The 19,547-nt window shown below is 45.7% G+C and overlaps 1 protein-coding gene across 2 annotated transcripts; it reads left to right on the top strand.

Annotated features, from left to right (window-relative positions):
• The first annotated feature begins 1,620 nt into the window (after positions 1–1,620).
• Positions 1,621–19,547, top strand: LOC117007467 (tRNA selenocysteine 1 associated protein 1). Of its 2 annotated transcripts, XM_033080676.1 has the most exons (10): positions 1,679–1,768; positions 4,490–4,566; positions 4,702–4,799; positions 5,516–5,615; positions 8,121–8,173; positions 8,769–8,900; positions 13,363–13,482; positions 14,914–15,076; positions 15,957–15,990; positions 18,166–19,547. In XM_033080676.1, exons 3-10 carry the CDS (start codon positions 4,714–4,716, stop codon positions 18,300–18,302), a joined length of 825 nt encoding a protein of 274 aa, XP_032936567.1. In that variant the 5' UTR covers positions 1,679–1,768; positions 4,490–4,566; positions 4,702–4,713; the 3' UTR covers positions 18,303–19,547. The 2 variants fall into 2 exon arrangements, with proteins under 2 accessions (XP_032936566.1, XP_032936567.1); XM_033080675.1 differs by lacking the exon at positions 4,490–4,566 and having other exon boundaries at positions 1,621–1,768.

The following is a 19,547-nucleotide window of genomic DNA, read 5'->3' as shown; positions in this document are numbered from 1 at the left end:
ACTCCCCAAGATATGATATTCTAGAACAGCCAATACTGGCCGTACTTCAGTATGAGAGATAAGAGATGCAGATTCTGATCAGAATGAGAATGAAGGATTTTCACAGTCTCCTGAAGGAATATAGGAAGGATCAAACATTCCCTGCTCTGTCCGCAGGGAAAAGCAGAGCAAAGAATTCTCCGTTCCCCTCCGGGTCGGCTTCATTCAGGCATTAGTCATGGAAGAGGGATGTTATGGGGCAAGATTTGAGCGGACGCTGACACATCACTTCGGAAAGGCGTTCCAGATTTGGCTCCATCACGCAAAATAGCCCAATACCAGCACCGGTAAAAAAAACAAAAAAAACCAAACACAAAAAACAAAACAAAAAAAAAAAAAAAAAAAACCACTCAACCTGACACCGGCGGGCTCTTGCTGCCCTCTCCCGGGATTCGACCGGCGGAGGCACCGCCCGCCTCGGCTCGCCCGGAGCCCGAACCACAGCGGCGAAAATAGCACGGAGGCTTTGGAGTGTCCCTGTCGCCAGGAGCTGGATTTATGGCGTGCGGCAGCGCCTGCAGAACCACAGCCAGGGATTCAGCCCATGCCTGGCATTCCGTAACAGGGCACAGGGCTTACCCGTGACGGGAGATGCCGAAATTTCAGCCGGCTCTCGGGATGCCGAAAATACCAACCAGCTCTCGGGCGCGCTTGTCTCTGCTCCGTCAGTACGAGGGGGCTCATCTTCTCCAGGAATTGCCACCCTCGCTGTCGAAGGGCTACGGAAGTAAACTAGACGAGAGGATCACACCGTTCCCAATCCAACTCCACGTTCTGGGCTGGTGATGCCGAGGATGGATCTCGGCAGTCTAAGCTCAGAGCCCCAGTCTGGCTGGGATTCGAAGCTTCTGCTGCCCCATTGGGTGGAGGGGAGCCGGGATCATGGCCTTTCACAAACCTCTCTACCACAAAAAAAACCCCACAGCAAGTCTTTGGCCTTTCAACATTGTCAAAAGCTGTTTGTAAACCCTGTGTCAGCTCTGACAACAGTGGTGCCTTGAAGAGATGACCAAAGTGCTTGTCACAGCTTGGAGCTGCGTCAGGGGAGCGTCAGGTTGGATATCAGGAAAAGGTCCCAGAGGGTGCTGGGACACTGAGCAGGCTCTCCAGGGAATGGTCATAACGCCAAGGCTGCCAGAGCTCCAGAAGCATCTGGACGATGCTCTCAGGCACAGGGTGGGATTGTAAGAATGTCCTGTGCAGGGCTAAGAGTTGGTCTCCATGATCCCTGTGGGTCCCTTCCCAACTCAGCATATTCTATGAATTTTTTTCCTAATATCTGAATCTCCTGCCTCAGCTCAAGGCCGTTTTCTCTCGCCCTCTCACTGCAGGCACTGTAGAAGAGATCGGTCCACCCCTCACTACAATCTGCTGCCGGGTAGCCGTAGTTGCCTCAAACCCGCCCCAAGTTGCCCTAACTCCCCTCCTCTCCCTCCGGCTCCGTCCCGCGACTGTAGCTCCTCCTGCCGCCAGAGGGCGCTGCGGCGGCGGGGGCGCCGCTCTCTCCGCCCGCCAGGGCCGCGGAGGAGGCGGCGGGGCCGGCCCGGGAGACGGCGGGAGGGACCGGGGGAGGGACCGAGGGACCGGGGCACCGGGGGAGGGACCGAGGGAGGGACGGCGGCGGCGGCGGCGGCGGCGGGGCCGGGCCGGGAGGTGGAACGCGCGGCCCCGCTGAACCCGCCGCGGGGCCTGCGGGAGCAGCATGGCCGCCAGCCTGTGGATGGGGGACGTGAGTGTCCGGCCGGGACCGCGCGGTTTTGTGAGCGGGGCGGGGGACGGCGAGGCTATGGGGGGGAAGCGGCCGGGCGGCGGGGGGGGCGCGGGAGGCACTGACCGGCTGACACCGTCCCTTATTGGCACCCCCACTATGACTGACTGACACCCTCCCACCGACCGACCGACAGACATCCTCACATTGACGGACACGCTCACACTGACTGACTGACACTCACACCAATTTATGCCCTCACTCTGGCACCCTTACACTGACTGTCTGACACCATTACAGCAACTGACAGCCTCACTCTGGGTGACTGACACTCTCACTCTGACACCCACACACAACCGGCAGACTGACATCCTCGCAGTTCTAGCACCCTCCCTCTAACTCACACCTGACACCAGATGTCTCTCTCCCTGACTGACTCTCGCACACGACGGACACCCCCATACTGACACAGCCTCACAGCCCCTCACACATTCAGACACACCTAAACTTCTCAAGTGACACTCACCTCATACACTCGTGTGCATGTTGACGTACTCACACAGGCTGACACACACACTCGGACATAAACCCCAGCCTGACATTTGTGAGCAGTTACACACACACGCGCGCACACACACACACACACATGCCAGAATGACCCTCGTTGCCTGCCTGCAACCAGGTCACAGCCACACTTACACCAGTGTCCCTGGTGGGTGGACACATCCATGGGCACCAGTAAATCTCACACTTTCATACTCTTAAGAGGCACTCCCATACGCACAATGCGTACACTTGCATGCTTTGAGGCTTTATTTACTGTTTTACCTGCTCAGCTGCTATAGGCACTTACATGCTCATATTGTGCAGGGTGTTTATATGCACTCATGGTTGTGCTCGCACTTTTAGGCACTCACATTTGTATGCGCTTTTCCAAGATTATCCCTCAGCCTGGCCCCTACATGCACACCCGTGGATGCACTTACACCCTCATAGGGATTTTGACTCTCCTGTGTGCACACACATTCACAAGCACTTACACACCCTGCTAGGTCCCTCATTCCTGCCTGTGTGTGAACCTGGCAGGAAGAGAACCCGTGTGAAGCACACTCACAGGTGCTTTTTCACCCACAGTGATGCACAGCTACAGTGTCCCTTGTGTGCCCTTCACACACCCTCACTCTTGTGCCCCTGTGTCTTCACCACTCGCTGCTGAGCACACACTTTCACACACATGTACTCACCCCAGCATGTTGTAATGCTCTGCCACCCAGCCGGACTGCCTGTGTGTGTGTACTCAGTGTGTTGTGATGCCTGCATTGCTGCCGTGGTGGTACACTGTGACACACACATGCGGTCCCACTGCTGCGTATAGCATCTTTGTTCTTTGTCATGCATTTGTACACACCCGTGTGCACTCCACTATGCGTGTACAGTCACACTGGCATGTCACAACTTCGCTGCCACCTGTTTCTTGGACACACCTTCCTTCAGCCCCTTTCTTGCAGCTCACACCAACACAGTCCTGCTTGCATGTAGTGTTCCTCATCTCTCACATGTGTGTGTACACACAGCCCAACACATCCCTGAGAATCCCACTGGTTACTTCTCTCCCACACACGCACTCAGCACACCCAGTTTGCCGTGGTATCAGGGAGTCCTCTACCACCTCTGCTCATGCACAGAGACTCTGTGGAGCCTCTTCTCCCTTTTCCCCACACAGAGGGTTATCTGTCACCTCTCTACCATAAAGCCCATTTTCTTTTTCATCGCTACTCTCACAAGCAGGCCATGGCCCTTTGAGCCACACAGACATAGCCACTGAACTGTTAGTCTTTACAAATCCGGCTTTCCTGTACTCACACAGCCCCAGGATCACAGCATGTCTGTTCAGAGTGGTGCTACCTCTGCTCCTGGAACAAGTCAGTTCTGCTTCACACTCACCTCCACAGGGCATCTGCTGCCTTTTGCATGTGCAAGTGCAGTATAGTCACCTTCTTTCACATTCTGCACGTTCTATCACACACACAAGTGGTGGAGCCACTTGGTACCTGACAGACACACAAATACTTGAGGGTTGTAGGTTACCATGAGCCACCTGTCTTACACAGGTAAATTTATGGAGCTATATGTATTTTTCAGCTCCGTGTTACCTGTCAGACATGCTGCTCCCCATTTTAATTTTGGTTTGTTCCCTCCTCCAGTTTCGGTTCTACACAGAGGTGCCCTGTTCACTCAGGCTCTTCATAGTATATTTGATCCAAATTCCAGCACCATTTCCTACTTGTCAGTCCCTTACACCATGCAGATACCTGCTTTCCAGCATGTTCACATCCACTCTTACCTGCACAGTGCCATCCTCCCCTGTGACAGAACACAGTCAGTGCTCCTGTGGGCAGGACAAAGCGTAGAGCTGCTGTGGGATGCAATTCCAGGGCTTCCCCTGAGTGCTGGCCTAGTATCTCTGGGGTTGTGCAAGCAGAGACCGTTCTGCAGACCCCTATCGCAGCTCCACTGGGCAGTGTCACCTGCCACATGCCACCCAGGGTTGTGCCACACCTGTGTACCCACAGCACTGGCCCAGCCTTTGCTTGCATCTGGAGAAGAAGCCTGCCACCTTCTCTCCTGCTCCCTGTAGCAAAATGCTCAGTTTATTGCTGTATGTTTCTGAGTGGCTTTTGTCCTTCTGTGAAGCTCCCTGTTCTCTGAAATTCATGCTGTCTCTTGGGTTCCACTTTGCAGACTGTTGAGCCTGGTTCATGCATGCCTGCTGGTTTTGAGTGGCATCGACCCTCTTAAATGCGTCTTCTTTTTGAAGTGTAAGGGTAAAATCCTTCTCAATAATGTTTTAACTGCTTAGAGGGACATTGACACATATATTCTCCTTTTTGTAGATGCCCTGATCTAACTTTCTTTTTTTTTTTTTTTTTTTTTTTTTTGCTTTGCTTTTATAGCTGGAGCCCTATATGGATGAAAACTTTGTTTCAAGAGCCTTTGCCACCATGGGAGAGCTTGTACTGGGTGTAAAAATCATTCGAAACAGGTTGACGGGGTAACTGTTTCTGTTTGTTCTCTGAGTGCATTTGGACTGAAGTGTCACTGTGGTCCTCCCATATCAGGGTGAATTATTCCTTTGAGTTTCTCACCATTGCTGCCACAATATGGGAATGCTGATGACAGCAATGGAGAGGGCACTGCTGGCTCTTCAGGCTCCCCTCAACAAACAAGGTTTGGCCCTCATCCTGCAGTGCTCCAGCACTCAGTCAGAGCAGTGTATGTGTCTCATTCCATCCCTCTGGGAATTACATCTCCCCAGGCTTTGGTCACTGGTCTGTAGTGCAGCTGTGTGATGCTGACAGAGGTGGGAAGTCTGACTCGGAGCAGTAAGAGAATCTTTAGAGTTCATTTGCAATTAAGTGATTTATGCAGAATAAAGTTGTTTCATTCTTATTCATTATTCTTTTAAGTGTTATAATTTCAATTTTCAGTAGTTTAAACTTGGGCAGGCAAATTGATGGTCAATGAAAGTAGGAAGTAAACTGTAAGCTAGATGTTTTTCTATGTGCTTATGTTGACCTGACCTATGGTAAGTAGGGGCTGCCCCTTGAGATCCAGCTTCTCTTTGGTAGCTAATGTTTATACTTGAAACTGTTCTGTGTATTGCAACCATAGCAGATTTCCTACCTGTTATCTAAAATACAGCTTTCCTTCTCAAATGTGTTTTGAATTTATAACCTTCGTCTCTTCTCTTCTGTGTTGTATGTTCAGAATTCCAGCAGGCTATTGCTTTGTAGAATTTGCAGATCTAGCTACTGCAGAGAAATGTTTACACAAAATCAATGGAAAACCACTTCCTGGTGCTACACCGGTAAGTAAATGGGATCAACCAGCTGAAAACCAAAACTTGGAGGTGACAGATAGTGTGGAATTTGTATTTTTAATTATTACAGACAAATTCAATAGTTAGCAAGCTGGGATTCTTCTTTGCTTTAGAATTGAAGTTATGACTATAAAACTGTTAACGTTCTTGCTCAGCAAATTGTTGAGAAAAACCACTGATTTCTTTGTGACTGTCTAGATGAAATCCATGCATAGAAGTGTTGTGGGGTGTGGGGTTTCTTACATCTGAGCATTTCTGCTGTTACCAGAGTTTGACTAATCAGAAATCTGAGAAGAACAAGGAAGACATTAGAACTGAGTATAGTATATGTCTACCACAATTCTTCCATCTCTCTCCTTTCATATAATAATGGAGTCACAGAGTGATTTGGATTGGAGGGGATCTTAAAGCTTATTGTATTTCATCCCCCTACCATGGGCATGGCCACCTTCCATTAGACCAAGTTGGTCTAAGTGCCATCCAGCCAGGCTTTGAATACTTTCAGGGATGAGGCAACTTGAGAATTTACCTGTGTATGTTGTTACATCTGTACAGGATGAAGTTGCAAGTTCACACTGTCTTTTGAGTAACATTGATTTGCAAGAGAAACATGAATTTTAATCTTACATTGTTCTTGGCCCTTAGCAAACAGAAGTTACTCAAACCTCTTTACAGTGGAGAAGGAGTCAGAATATTGAATAATTGCCATGCACAACTAGTGTCTCCTCTACAAAAAGCTAGGGTAGTTAGGAAGAAGAGGACAAATAGTCAGAGAGGCTAATTTTAGGATGTTGACTCAAATATGTGGTAGATTAAAATGGGACGGCTGACACAGCTGTCTGTTATACCCACAGGAGTTGGCTGCAGTAGCTGGGGTGACTGATTCATAAAACAGCTCTAGAATCACCTCAGTTGTGGTGTGATATACAAGGTAAATGGATTCCTGTTTCAGAGTAGTTAATACCTGGAGTACAAAACCAGGAAGTTCAGATTGAACTGTTTAATCAACGTTCCTGAGAGGGTGACGTGCCCCGTTAAAAGGAGTTGATGAGAGACCTGGAGATATCTGTTTCACATGTTTGCTCATGGTTAAGGCAAGCTGATCATGCTGGATGCTGTCTGTAGTCACTGGAGAGATGAAGAGAGCAGCTCTTGCGAGGAGTAGGATAATAATGAAAGTTTGGTTTGGGGAATACCCATCTTTCTTCACAGTTTCGTTCAAAACACAGTGCTGTATGGAGGGATGATTTGCGTAACACACAGAGAGAATTACAGATGTCAGGCAGAGATCCAAAGCAGCCCAAATCAGTGCACTCAGCAGACAACTGCCCAGCTCACCCTTTGCATTTAGAGACTTTTGTTTACAGAAAACCTAAGTGTGGCTCATGGTTTCATTTATTTTTAAATACTGAATCAGCCAAAGGAATAAGAGAGAGCCATGATGCTGGTGCTGTCTCTTTTCCAAGCATTGGTGTTCCCAGTTCCCATCTGAGTGGAAGTACTCTCAGGTGTCTTGTTGATTTTAAACCCAGAATAGGTGGAGTGAAGAGTGAGATCCAAAAAAAGCTATCTAAGTGCTTCAAAGCGGAATCTAAGTTTTGTGTTAGCTTGTAAATGATCCACAGAAAGTTGTGTAGTATTATATTCCAGAGAATGCAAGCATGCAAGGAACAGGATTATAGCCTAGAGTTAAGTCTGTGCTCTATTCCCAAGAATTATTTACCTATCTTTGAGGAAAGGAAATCCATCATACAAGGTCCAGGAATACACTGGGCTCTCCACTGTACTGAACAAGTGAATACCCTGGTCTCTAGGGCATTTCTCATTGTGATCCGAAATCCTACTTTCTGATACTGAGATTAGCCCCTGATCCCTAAGAGCTGATCCAAAAATCTTAGTCTCCTTAGATCTTGGTCTAAACCTACGTGTAAGTTGGGTACAGTTTGCTGAAGTCTGGTAGGTTGGGGACAGAGAGTTCCGGATGTGCCAGAGGGCACTAATCTGGGCTGCTGGGAAACTTGTTTCAAAATAAGGTCAGATACAAAATTTAAAGAGGCCTGCACTGTCCAATGTAATTTTTTCAGAAGCCTTAAATTTTGCATCTTACTGAATGTCCAGAGCCAAGTATTTAGACTCACTTCCAGACTCAGGTTGATTCCATTTTCCAGTGTGGTAGATTCTGGTCTGTTAGTGTTTGTGTTAAATCACAACAGTCCAATGGTGGTGCTGTCATTTCATTTTAAGACCTTGAAATTGAAAGAAATTTAACATTTGTTATTACTACCTCTGTTCAGGTTTTGATTTTCATTATTATATCTATATTGCCACTAAATAAAAATGTGCTTGTTACCACAAATGGCTGGCCTGAAGGCAGTGGACACATGTCAGCATTAAGAAAGTTGTATTAAATCAGCTTATTGTAGTTTTCCCTAATTGTTTGAATTCACATGGCAACACATTTGAATGTATGGATTCATTTTTGCCTTGTTTTAGGCGAAGCGATTTAAATTGAATTATGCAACGTATGGAAAACAGCCTGATAACAGGTAAGTGTTCAATATTTAAATATTAATTTTGCCTGCTTAATGTCTCTTTATTAATTGCCTTGCAAAAAGTGTTCAAAATATGTAAACCCAAAGTCCATCACTGCCAGTCTTTAGTAGAGGGAGGAGAACTTAGACTGACTGTTTTGTGCTTTGCCCTGTGCGTGGCACAGCAGATTTATCCAGTGTCCTTTAAGGTATTTAAGGTATTTAAACTTTGTAGAAACAAAGTATCTAATTAATATATTGTAATTTAAGATCTATGTATTATGGTTTAAGATCTATGTATTCGAAATAGCTTATCTATAAACAAGATATTGCTTTCTTGCTGTTTTAGAAATCAGAGATATCCTGTGAGTAATAAGCAGTGAAATAATCTTTCAATAAAAGAAAGGCTTGTTGTGCTGCTTGAATTAACTTGAAAAAGCAGTGTCAATAAAAATTTTAGTTAAGCATCCTAACTGGTGACACTGTAAAGTCTCTATTAAATGGTCTTTTAATATCATTCTTCTCTGAGTTCAATATTTAGGCTAAATGGTAACTGTCACTCAGCAGTCCCTTCCCTTGTATTTAAGAAATTTTCTTTCGATTTCTTTAGCCCAGAATATTCCCTTTTTGTGGGAGACCTGACTCCAGACGTGGATGATGGGATGTTATATGAATTTTTTGTTAAAGTTTATCCATCGTGTAGAGGTGGAAAAGTTGTTTTGGACCAGGCAGGAGTATCCAAGTAAGTTGTCTTTTATTCACTTTCTTTTTTACTTCACATGTGGCAACAGGAAGAATAGAATGCAGCAAGGGGGAAAAAATTCCCTTTGGCTTAGATATTAGTAATCTACTAATATAATATAATATAATATAATATAATATAATATAATATAATATAATATGCAGTTCACTTGAGTTTTGATAGTCACCATGGGTATTGTCACTCCTCTGTCAATGTGAGGCCCTTTGTGTGTTATTGCACTTCTTAAAATGCTGAAAAGTGTCTTAAGTAATCTTGAAACACTCTCTTGCTGGACTCTTGAATGGAATTGTGCTTTACGAACTTTAGGCTATTGTGTGAATATTCCTGTACGAGTTTTTTTTCAAACAGGGTAGGGTACACAAAGCTGTGATTCACTGTCAGGTTCTTAGTAGCTGCCTTGTTTGTCTTTCCTGAAACTGTCTTGCTGAAAACAGGTATCAAAAAGTTGGTTTTCTTAATGTATTGAAAACATTATCTAAATACCACAAAGTTAAACTGCACTTTCCAAGAGGAACCAGCAGTTGGTGAGCATTCTTTCTTTCAAAGCAGAGCATGGCTTCAATGTAGCACAATTTTCTGATACAATGCATGTGAGAATATTGGGATAACATACAGGCTATGGCTGCAGTTTCCCCACCTTCTCATATGAAACTTCTCAGTCTTAGACAGGTTGGTTTAAAGGAATCTGTGAAGTTCTCTGGTCTCCAGCTCCTAACAGGACTTCAGCCAGTACTAGATGATATCATCCATTAATTGTGTGGCCTGGAAAACCTCCCAGGATGGAGATAATTTAATCTGTCTGGGCAACCTGTTCCAGAGCTGCACTCCTCTCCAGTCATGAAGTTCCTCATCATGTGCAACCTGAACCTCTTGCAGAGCTACTCAGTCTCTCTGGCTGTTGAGGTCCTCATGTTGTCATTGCCATCTCACCTGGGACTGACGCTGCTGGGTTGGGTTCTGCGTTCCTTCTGATCCTTCTTGGTGTAAACTCCACAGTTCCTGTTGTGCTGCACCTGCTTCAGTCTCTTTCTATAGAACAGATGTTGATGCTGCAGGTTGGACTGTTAGTTGGGTTTTGGGAACTGTGCATAGTTGCAGACCTCAAGGAAAGGGAATCTGTGGTAGCTTGGAAAGTGGGGAAGGAGCACAGACTTGGAGTCCTTTTTCTGGGAAGAGAAAAGCTGTCTCCCCTGGCAGTGCCATAGTGTTGGTGCCAGGGGCTTTGTTAGGACTTGTGCAATTGCTCAAAGCTGAGGCAACTGCAGTTGTCAGTGCGATGAGAGAGAAGAGCTTGGGGCTTGTGGACATGCCCAGTGAAGCCCTGGCCCTTCCAGCCAGGGCTGGTGGATCAGGAAGGCCTCCTCCCAGACAGGAGAGGAGCTTGGAGCATGGTGCTGTGCCTGCTTCTCTGCTTTCTGCTGAGGATGCAGGTGCTGGGGCTTTTCCAAACTTCAGGGGCAGGGCAGAAGGTCTGCAGGGAGGTCCTGGCCAGGAAGAAATTATTTCTTTCCACACCAGTGGTTTAGTTGGGTTTGTGTGTGAACACCTTAAACTGATTTAGAAGTTGACATGCACTGGATTAATTTGCCATAGTCCTTTGGCAGAGGGCAAGTTATATGAATGTGGATTTGTGTAGAGTTTTGCTTGTGCTGAATAATCTAGTTTGTATGTAGATAAACCTAAGCTTTGATCTGGTCTTTTATCCATACCTGTATAAAAATAAAATGTTTGGACTTGTGTGTGGAGCTTGCTGTGCAAGGTAGTGCATTTTCTGGGGCATGAACTGCTCTGAAATAGCTGCCAGTGGGGACCTCCCCTGAGTAGCAGGTGATGCCATTTTCAAAATAGCACATTACTTGGTGTTTAGCAGTTCCCACAGAACAGATAATGCACTGTAAATTCACACCCTTGCTTACGGCTCGTTCTTTTCCCCAGGTAGACAAGCCCTTCCCTCCCAAACTTCTTCCTTTGCTTAGATGGATTCCTCTTACCCTCCCACACCTAAGTCTTTGATCTTTCTGCTGTGTGAGGCAGCCCATCCCATTACGGGATCTGGCACTGGCCCTCTTGGATGCTGTTACATTGCTTCTGACTCACTACAGCATCAAAATCCCACGCAAAAGGATTGTTGAGGTTGGAGGGAGTTGGAGTTTTCTGTCTGGCTAACATACAGTGTTGCCACACCACAGTGAAGGGTTGTTGCAAGGTCCAGGGGTTCTGGATGTGCTGTCCCTGTTCCAGCTGTGCTCTCAGAGCAGGTTTTAACTACTTGATATTAAGAACTCATTCTCAGGCCCACTGTTGGAAATGCTGTTGTTGGGAATGGCAGAAAGCCTGTTTGAATACGTTCCTGTTGAAAAGCAAACTTGATTCGAAAGCGTATCTCATTGGCCCTAGGGAGAAGTAGTGTTTTGCTTCACAATGGGACAGTTTTGGATAAAAGCAGAGTCTGTCTTGTCAGTCCTGTGCTGACTTGCAACTCTTGAGATTATCAGTATCCTCCCAGCAGAGATTCGGGGTTCTACCACGTGTCAGTTCTCACATTTCAACATGGCTTGTGTCAGCTCACTTCCAGTTCCCCGGAATCCACTGGCATAGGAACTACTTTACATTGACAAGCCCTTGAAAGTACTGCCAGAGCTTGGACGTGTGGCTTTAGGCATGCTGGAAAAGCAACTGGAAGGCAAAGTACAGTAATTTCACAATTACAGGCCACACCTGATTATAAGCCGCACCTTCGGGTGTCGGCAACGTTTAGGTCTTTGTCCATATATACAATAATTTCACGAATACAAGCCGCACCGTTTTGACCAAAATTTTGCTCCCATACCGGAAATGCGGCTAATACTCAGGAGCGGCCAATATATGAATAATTTTCTGACATTTTCAACCCCGAGAGTGCAAACCAAGTCAGTGCAAACTGCAAAGTCGAGCTCCTACCAGTAAAACCCTGCATTTACGCGGTTGTTACAAATTGGTTACTCTGTTGCGCGGCGGGTGGAGCTGCTCCCTGCAGGCAGCACAGGGGGTGGGGAAGCAGGGGCAGCTCCCTCCTGCTGGCCCCACGGCTCGGGGGAAGCAGGGGCAGCTCTCTCCTGCTTGGCCCCGTGGCTTGGGGGGAGGCAGGGGCTCTCTCCTGCTTAGCCCTGCGGCTTGGGGGAAGCAGGGGCTCTCTCCTGCTTGGCCCCGTGGCTCGGGGGGAGGCAGGGGCTCTCTCCTGCTTGGCCCCGCGGCTCGGGGGAAGCAGGGGCTCTCTCCGCTTGGCTCCGCGGCTCGGGGGAAGCAGGGGCTCTCTCCGCTTGGCCCTGCGGCTCGGGGGGCTCCCGTCCCCGCGTGCCGCCGCAGGAGCAGGCAGGCTACGTCCCTGTCTCCCATTGCCGCCACAGGTACCGGCGGGCTCTGTGCCCCCGCTGCGACCGCGGGGCAACGCCAGGCCGGGGTGACTGAACCCAGCAGTGGCGGCGGCCGGCCCCAAGCGGCCCCGCCGAGCAGTAGCGCCTAGCTGGGCCACCCAGCCCTGTCGGCAGCCCCGAGCCCTCATGGCCCAAGCCGAGCCAGTAAACCCCACCCTGCCGTGGTTCTGTTACTATTTGGCAACTTTGTTGCACGCGGGTCCTCGCTGCGAACGACAGAGCAGCTTATACTCAGGTGCGGCTTATTTATGGACAAAGAACAAAATGTTTGCCAACACCCAGCGATGCGGCTTATACTCAGTGCGGCTTGTATTCGTGAATTTACTGTAAGCCACACTTTCGTTCCCAGAGAGGATGCTCACACAACAAAGTAACCAATTTGTAACAATGACACGATTGTGGGTTTTACTGGCAGGTGCTCAGTTTGTGAGCTCTGCTCCCCCCGCACTGCCGGTGGGAGAGGGAGCGAGCCCAGCCTGCCGCTGGTGGGAGAGGGAGCGAGCCCAGTCCGCTGCCGGTGGGAGAGGGAGCCCAGCCCGCTGCCGGTGCGAGAGGGAGCAAACCCAGCCCGCTGCCGGTGGGAGAGAGAGCCCAGCCCGCTGCCGGTGGGAGAGGGAGCCCAGGCCCCTGCCGGCAGGAGAGGGAGCGAGCCCAGCCCACTGCGCAGCAGAGTAACCAATTTGTAACAAGTGCACATTTTACTGGCAGGCGCTCAATTCGCGAGCTCAGCTCAGCCTGCGGTTCGCACTTCCAGGTTGGCAAATTTCAGAATATTGTTCATATATTGGCCACTCCAGAATACAAGCCGCACTTCCAGGTTGGGACCAAAATTTTAAACAAAATGGTGCAGCTTATAATCATAAAATTACTGTAATTTCATCTCTCCCAAAAGCAGGGACAAAAACCCTATTGAACATTTTCAGTCACTGTGTTTCCCAAACCAATTCAAACTTCACTGTAACTTATTTTTATAATGTGGCATGGCTCTTTGGGGTTAGTTTTATGTGTGTTATTCTGTGTCTCTTCAGAGGTTACGGGTTTGTGAAATTCACAGATGAACTGGAACAGAAGAGAGCACTGACAGAGTGCCAGGGAGCTGTGGGATTGGGCTCTAAACCTGTACGCTTGAGTGTGGCTATACCAAAAGCGTGAGTAGAAGAACAGCTGGACATTTATATGAAAAACCACATGTGGTTTTAAATGCCTTTTTATGCTTTGGATACATGTCCTTGATGTCCCCATCAAAAAATGAAGAAATACCCATGTATATGGGGAATATCAAAATGCCCAAGAGTTCAAAGAAATTAAGACATTAGCTCAAGACGAAGCATTTGACACTGTTTTGAATTGTATACATTTTTAAATCCATATACATGCACACACACCGTAGTTAAATATGATTGTTTTTTAAGTATATGTTCCTTTGCATTAAATTGAAATGGTTTAAATCTGCTTAATGATGTCTGGATAGCAAAGCTCAACTACTTTGCTAGTTCTATTATGATGTGTACTACCTATAAGACTTTTGGGGCAGAGATTAACTTTTTTTTCTGTTTGTTCAGAACCTGATACAATGAGATCCTGGTCTGACTTGGGGCTCGTAGCACTAGGGTAATACGAATCATAGTAATTGCTCCCTATTTGAATAATATTTAGATTTTCAGTGACCTCATAAGTCTTGGGGGGGAAGGAGGAGAAAAGCAGAAAAAAATGGGGGTATCGTGGTGAGAAGATTGATGTTTCCTTCTTCCTACTTCTCACTAATTTCATCATTAGTAGAAATAGCTTTATGTGTGATATATTTTCATCTCCAAACAATAACAATCATGTTATTATTTCAAATCTTGATAGTTAGGTGGAATCCTAGTTTCTTGGAAATGCTGTCACTTTATGGCAAGGAATAGGAATTTTAGTCAGTTCTCAGGGTATTTATTTTTTGATTACTAGTAGTAGTTCTTATTTAATGAACTTTTTCAAGTCTGAACATTGAAGATCACCCAGTTCAGAGAAAAAGGGGACGAGTCCTTGCTTAGGTTTTGGTATGACAGTGGCAGAAGGTGGAGTTTTTTCCATTCTTACAAAAGAAAAGATGAGTTTTTTTGCAAGGCTTTAAGTCTTTGACTCCTCATGTAAAGCAAGACTCAGTACCTTCTCTCAGAAAGCTTCAGATCATTTAACTTCATTGTCATCATCTTTATCGGAAGGAAAAAGGGACTCCAGTATCTGGATTGTGGTTCAGGATTGTTCTAAATGGAAGCTTATAGTCCTGAACTCTTCCTTCCCAAAGCCAGGAAGTGATACCCAATTAACTCACAAAGAGTGAAAGCAATGTTTATTTATGAAGAAGAATATGAATACAGGGAACAATGTTACATTTAAAACACTTCTTTACTTATGCAAATGCATGCAAATTATAAATATTGCTGCAGTAAATAGTGAATATATTTAAAAGATTGAAATTTACATGTTAGACAAAGCCTTGTCTCTTTACCACATTGTATCTTGAGCTATTTTGCTGCTTTATTCATATTTGTTCTGCACTATTTTATTGCAACTTACTCCTGCTTTATTTTTTTAAGTAATCGTGTGAAACCAATGGAGTACAATCAGATGTACAACTATAATTACAACCAGTATTACCAACAGTATCACAACTACTTCGCTCAGTGGGGGTACGATCAGAACACGGGCAGTTACAGCTACAGCTACCCCCAGTATGGCTACACGCAGAGCACCATGCAGGTAGGGCAGCACAGAAACACCATATAGCTTGAAAGGTGGGATGGGAACATCTGTCTTCAGCTCTGAGAATCACAGAATGTCTTGAGCTGGAAGTGACCCACAGGAACCATTGAGTCCAGCTCCTGGCCCTGCCCAGGACACCTCAGCAATCTCACCGTGTGCCTGAGAGCATTGTTCAAATGCTCCTGGAGTTGAGGCAGCCTTGGAGCCATGACCATTCCCTGAGGAGCCTGTTCAGTGCCCAAGCACCCTCTGGAGGAAGAATCATTTCCTGATATCCAGCCTGACCCTACCCTGACACAGCTCCAGCTCACAGCTCCCTCAGGTCCTGTCCCTGGTCACAGAAAGCAAGGATCAGGTGTCCCTCAGGAGGAGCTGCAGACCCTAATGAGCTTTGCCCTCAGTCCGCTCTGCTCCAGACTGAACACACCAAGAGGTAATAGTATAGACTTCTTAATAATGAAGTCTTAATATAGCTACTATTTAGTGTTGAGCCCCTGGTGTGTCCTGTTACCTTATGGAGGTATTGCTGAGGTAAAACACAGTCTGGGGGACATAAAGGGGTCTCTTAATACAGTTGTCATGGTAGAAGAGTTCTCTTGGTGCAGGCAGTGCTCAGAGTGCCTTTGTAATCCTTCATAAACTTTGTTATAAAGAATAGAACACATCAGAACAGTCACCCCATTTCAACCCTGAAATTTCAATTTTAGGGTAGGATCTTGCACATGGAGTGTTGGGAATGGAACACAGGCTTATGTGTGAAGAATTCTGTTGTAATAACTCAAGTATAAAAGTCAGTCTCTGACAGTACTAATCAAGTGATGCTTGTAAAAGAAAAGATAATTATCTCCTGTCCTAAGGGGTTTGTTTTTCCTTGCAGACGTATGAAGAAGTTGGTGAGGATGCATTGGAAGGTATGTTTCTCAAATTCTGTATTGAAGTTGTCTGTATGTTCTACACTGCTTAGAGATAGACTTCCTCAGATTGGCCAAATTTCAATTTATAATATACCTTTATCTTTGAGTAAATCTGAGAAAATTTGTGGGTCACTATCACTCAGAACATTTGCATCCTGGTTTTACTGTTGCTGCTCATAGTCTGAACCTGGTGAGGACTAAAACTGTTTGACTTCCCCAGCACTGAGATTTTAGTCTCATGTAGTACTGAAAATTTTATCCTTTTTTTTTTTAACTGGAGGGTTTTTTTTTTCTGATACACTACCAAGAAAAAAGTAGATATTCTGTTTTTCTATAGAATCTTGACATTCAGAGCCCAAAATGTGCTTTTAGTTTAAAAGTAAAAGGGAATAATAATAGTTACCACACTGATAAAATATTTCAAGCAGTCATTGCTTGAAATGGGTCATTAAACCAGATCGGGGTTTTAGATACCTGTCCAAGTAGCTTTCATTTATTGATGCAAGAAACTAGCATTTCATGCCAGTCGTTCCAGATTTCTGTCTTGAGTGGAATATGGACTAACTAGAGTTAGTGTATCTAACTCTTATCTTAAAAAAAAATTTTAAAAACCAATTACATGGTAACAGATCTACAGGATCCACAGGTATGATTGATGATGTATGTGGAAGCTCTTAATGGCCCTTAAAAGCATTCCAGGAGAGCTTTCCTTTTGCTGAATCAAACATACCAGGACTAGACTTGAGATACCTCTGGATATCTCTTTTTCTGGTTGATTACTGTCCACAACATTTACATTAAAGGTTCCTACATTTGTAGAAAACTGAATTCATGTATTGCCACTGTATCATTCCTTTTACTTCAATCTGTTCTCCTGTAATGTGCTACAACATGATATAGCTAAAACCAAACTTAGAATCCTGGAACAGTTTGTCTGGGAAGGAGCTACAAAGGCCATCTTTATCTGCTGCCATGGGCAGGGACACCCTTCCACTGTCCCAGGTTGCTCCAAGCCTAGTCCAGTGTGGTCTTGGACACTTCCAGAAATGGGGCAGCCACAGCTTCCCTGGGCAACCTGTGTCAGGGCCTTGCCTCCCTCCCAAGAAAGTCACATGTTTACAATTTATTCCTGATGTGTTTTAGAGTCTTTCCATTCATTCAGCTTTGTACTGAGAGTCATTCACTAACCTTTGTGATTGTGCTACTCTGATAACCTGAGCTTTGGGTTGCCGATGTTGTCAGGTGAGCTTTACATCCTACAGAGATTTGGGGAGTCCATCACAGTGCATTAGGAGCAGCAGGATTGGACCTGCTGGCTTGTTGTCCAGCTCCAAAATGCCTTTCAAACATTTCTTCCACATGTAAAATAGGGCTACAACACACACCTAATGCTGTGATGCCACTGGCTTTCTTCCTAACTGTGATTCCAGCTTTGAGCTGCTGGAAGCATTGCAGACGAGCTCTAGTGACTGCTTGCAGCAGCACAGGATGCTCCCATCCATCCGTCCATCCATCATGTGTGACCTTACAGTGGAGGGAGCAGAAGGGAACAGGTGCCTCTGCCTCTGCTCCCACCCTTTCCATCAGGGTGAGCCCTTCTGGCAGTGCAGATGTCTGCACTGGGCTGTGAGGTGCAGGTATGTTCCCTCCACTGGCTCTCCTGTGGGGCAATCACCACTGTAAAAAGGAATGTATTTGGATGTAGTTATTCCTTATCCCATTGCAGAGAGATTGAGTCAGGCTGATCTGGTCATGTTTGTGATTGTGCAAATGCTGGAAATGTTTGGTGACTCACAGAATCACAGAGTACTTGGGGTTGGAAGGACCTTTGAGGATCATCCAGTCCAATCCCCTGCTAATGCGGGCTTACCTAGAGTATGGGATGTAGGAACACATCCAGGTGGGTTTGGAATGTCTCCGGAGATGGAGACTCCCTGGGCAGCTGTTCCAGTGCTCTGCCACCCTCCATGGAAAGAACTTCATGTTGAGGTCGTTACTCCTTGTCCTATCAGTGGGCACCCCTGAACAGACTCTGGCACTATCCTCTGACTCCTGCCCTGGAGATACTGAAACTCCCCCCATGTTTGTTTTAATATACTAACTTGTTTACAGGGTGGTTTTTTTCTGAACACCTTTGATGTGTGACCTATTTGTCTGTTTTTCCTCCCATAGATCCCACGCCTCAGTTAGATGTGCATGAAGCAAACAAGCAGTTTATGGAACAGAGTGAAGAGCTCTATGATGCCTTGATGGACTGTCATTGGCAGCCTTTGGACACTGTCTCATCAGAGATCCCAGCTGTGTTATAGCCTCATTGCTGAGGCATTGTGTCTGTGAAACATCCTGCCAGTGTGCTCCAGACTATTCTGCTGCCCCTGGATCCTGCAGCAGTGAGGGGTGGCTCCTTCCCCACCCAGGTCTGGAACTTGGAGTACAGGAGGACTGTGGCCTTTCCTGTAAAGAACAAGTATTGTAGGAGCATCATGGTAACCTTTATTCATGATGAAAATAGAACTGCAACAGTTTTATTCCTTTTGTCTTGAAATGAACTCTTAATACTTACTGGGAATTGTAATTTATAAATTTTCAACAAGATGGCACAGGGGAGAGACTCTACTCCATCGTACAATAAAAAAGTTGGTCTTTTAAGTAAAATTACCCTTTGCATTTTGGTTCCTGCCCATCTTTCTGTTTTGCTGCCTATTTAAGTTATTTGACCCAATGATCATGAATGTGTTATTTCAAAAAAGATCGTTGTTGAACACTACTAAAATGTCTCAAAATCTTTCCAGTGACTGGGTAAGGTTGATGTAATTTGAGCATGGGATGAACGCTTATCTTATGGTTAACTTAAGCTGTGATCTTGAGTTTGCAAGTTTGATCTTCTTAAGCAATCAACCCAAAGAGCACTTCGGAGATCAAAGATAGAAAGGAGTGTTATAAAGCTACAGATTGATGCCTCTTACCTGGTGATCTCTTGTACACCTGGCCTATTTCTCCACCTGTGTATGAGGAGATAATTCCCCATCCACCAGCAGCTTAAAACACTTTTTCCAGCAAACATATTTTAATGTTATTTTGTGTATCATGCCTTTATTTATTTTTATTGTGGACACACCTTGATGGTCTCATTGAGATGTTGAGATTTTGTAGTGTCTTCCACTGTCCAGTCAGAGTGAAACTGAAGATCTTGCAGCAAAAACGGGTCAGAGCAATTGCATTGATATATTGTGCAACAAATGGTTGTTAACCTGGAAAGGAATTTTCTACTGGATGTTGTATAAGCTGGATGGACAAGCAATATATTTAAGCTGATATGTTGCATTAGAGGTGAAAGTGAAAACAATAGCACTTATATACATGTTATAAGCCCTTTTTCAGACTTTTGTGCCTTAAACTCTTGGAGAAATAGGAACAAAGAAATAAATGTCTATCCAAGGAATAGTTTGGTAACTGAAATTGCTACTGCAGAGCATTTCATTGCCTCCCTGCCCATGTTGATGCAGAGATTTGCCACAAGGTTTAAATACTTTGATAAAGGTACTTCTACTACA

The sequence above is a fragment of the Catharus ustulatus genome, chromosome 26, assembly GCF_009819885.2.
Source record: "Catharus ustulatus isolate bCatUst1 chromosome 26, bCatUst1.pri.v2, whole genome shotgun sequence".
Lineage (NCBI taxonomy): Eukaryota > Metazoa > Chordata > Aves > Passeriformes > Turdidae > Catharus > Catharus ustulatus.
This window is presented reverse-complemented; position numbering and strand designations above follow the sequence as displayed.

Bases quoted from the DNA above. Each gene is read 5' to 3' on its own strand.
- LOC117007467 (XM_033080675.1), top strand. From the start codon at position 1,742: ATGGCCGCCAGCCTGTGGATGGGGGAC. The intron at 4,800-5,515 runs GTAACTGTTTCT...TTGTATGTTCAG, and splicing joins ATTCGAAACAGGTTGACGGG to AATTCCAGCAGGCTATTGCT. The intron at 15,077-15,956 runs GTAGGGCAGCAC...TTTTCCTTGCAG, and splicing joins ACACGCAGAGCACCATGCAG to ACGTATGAAGAAGTTGGTGA.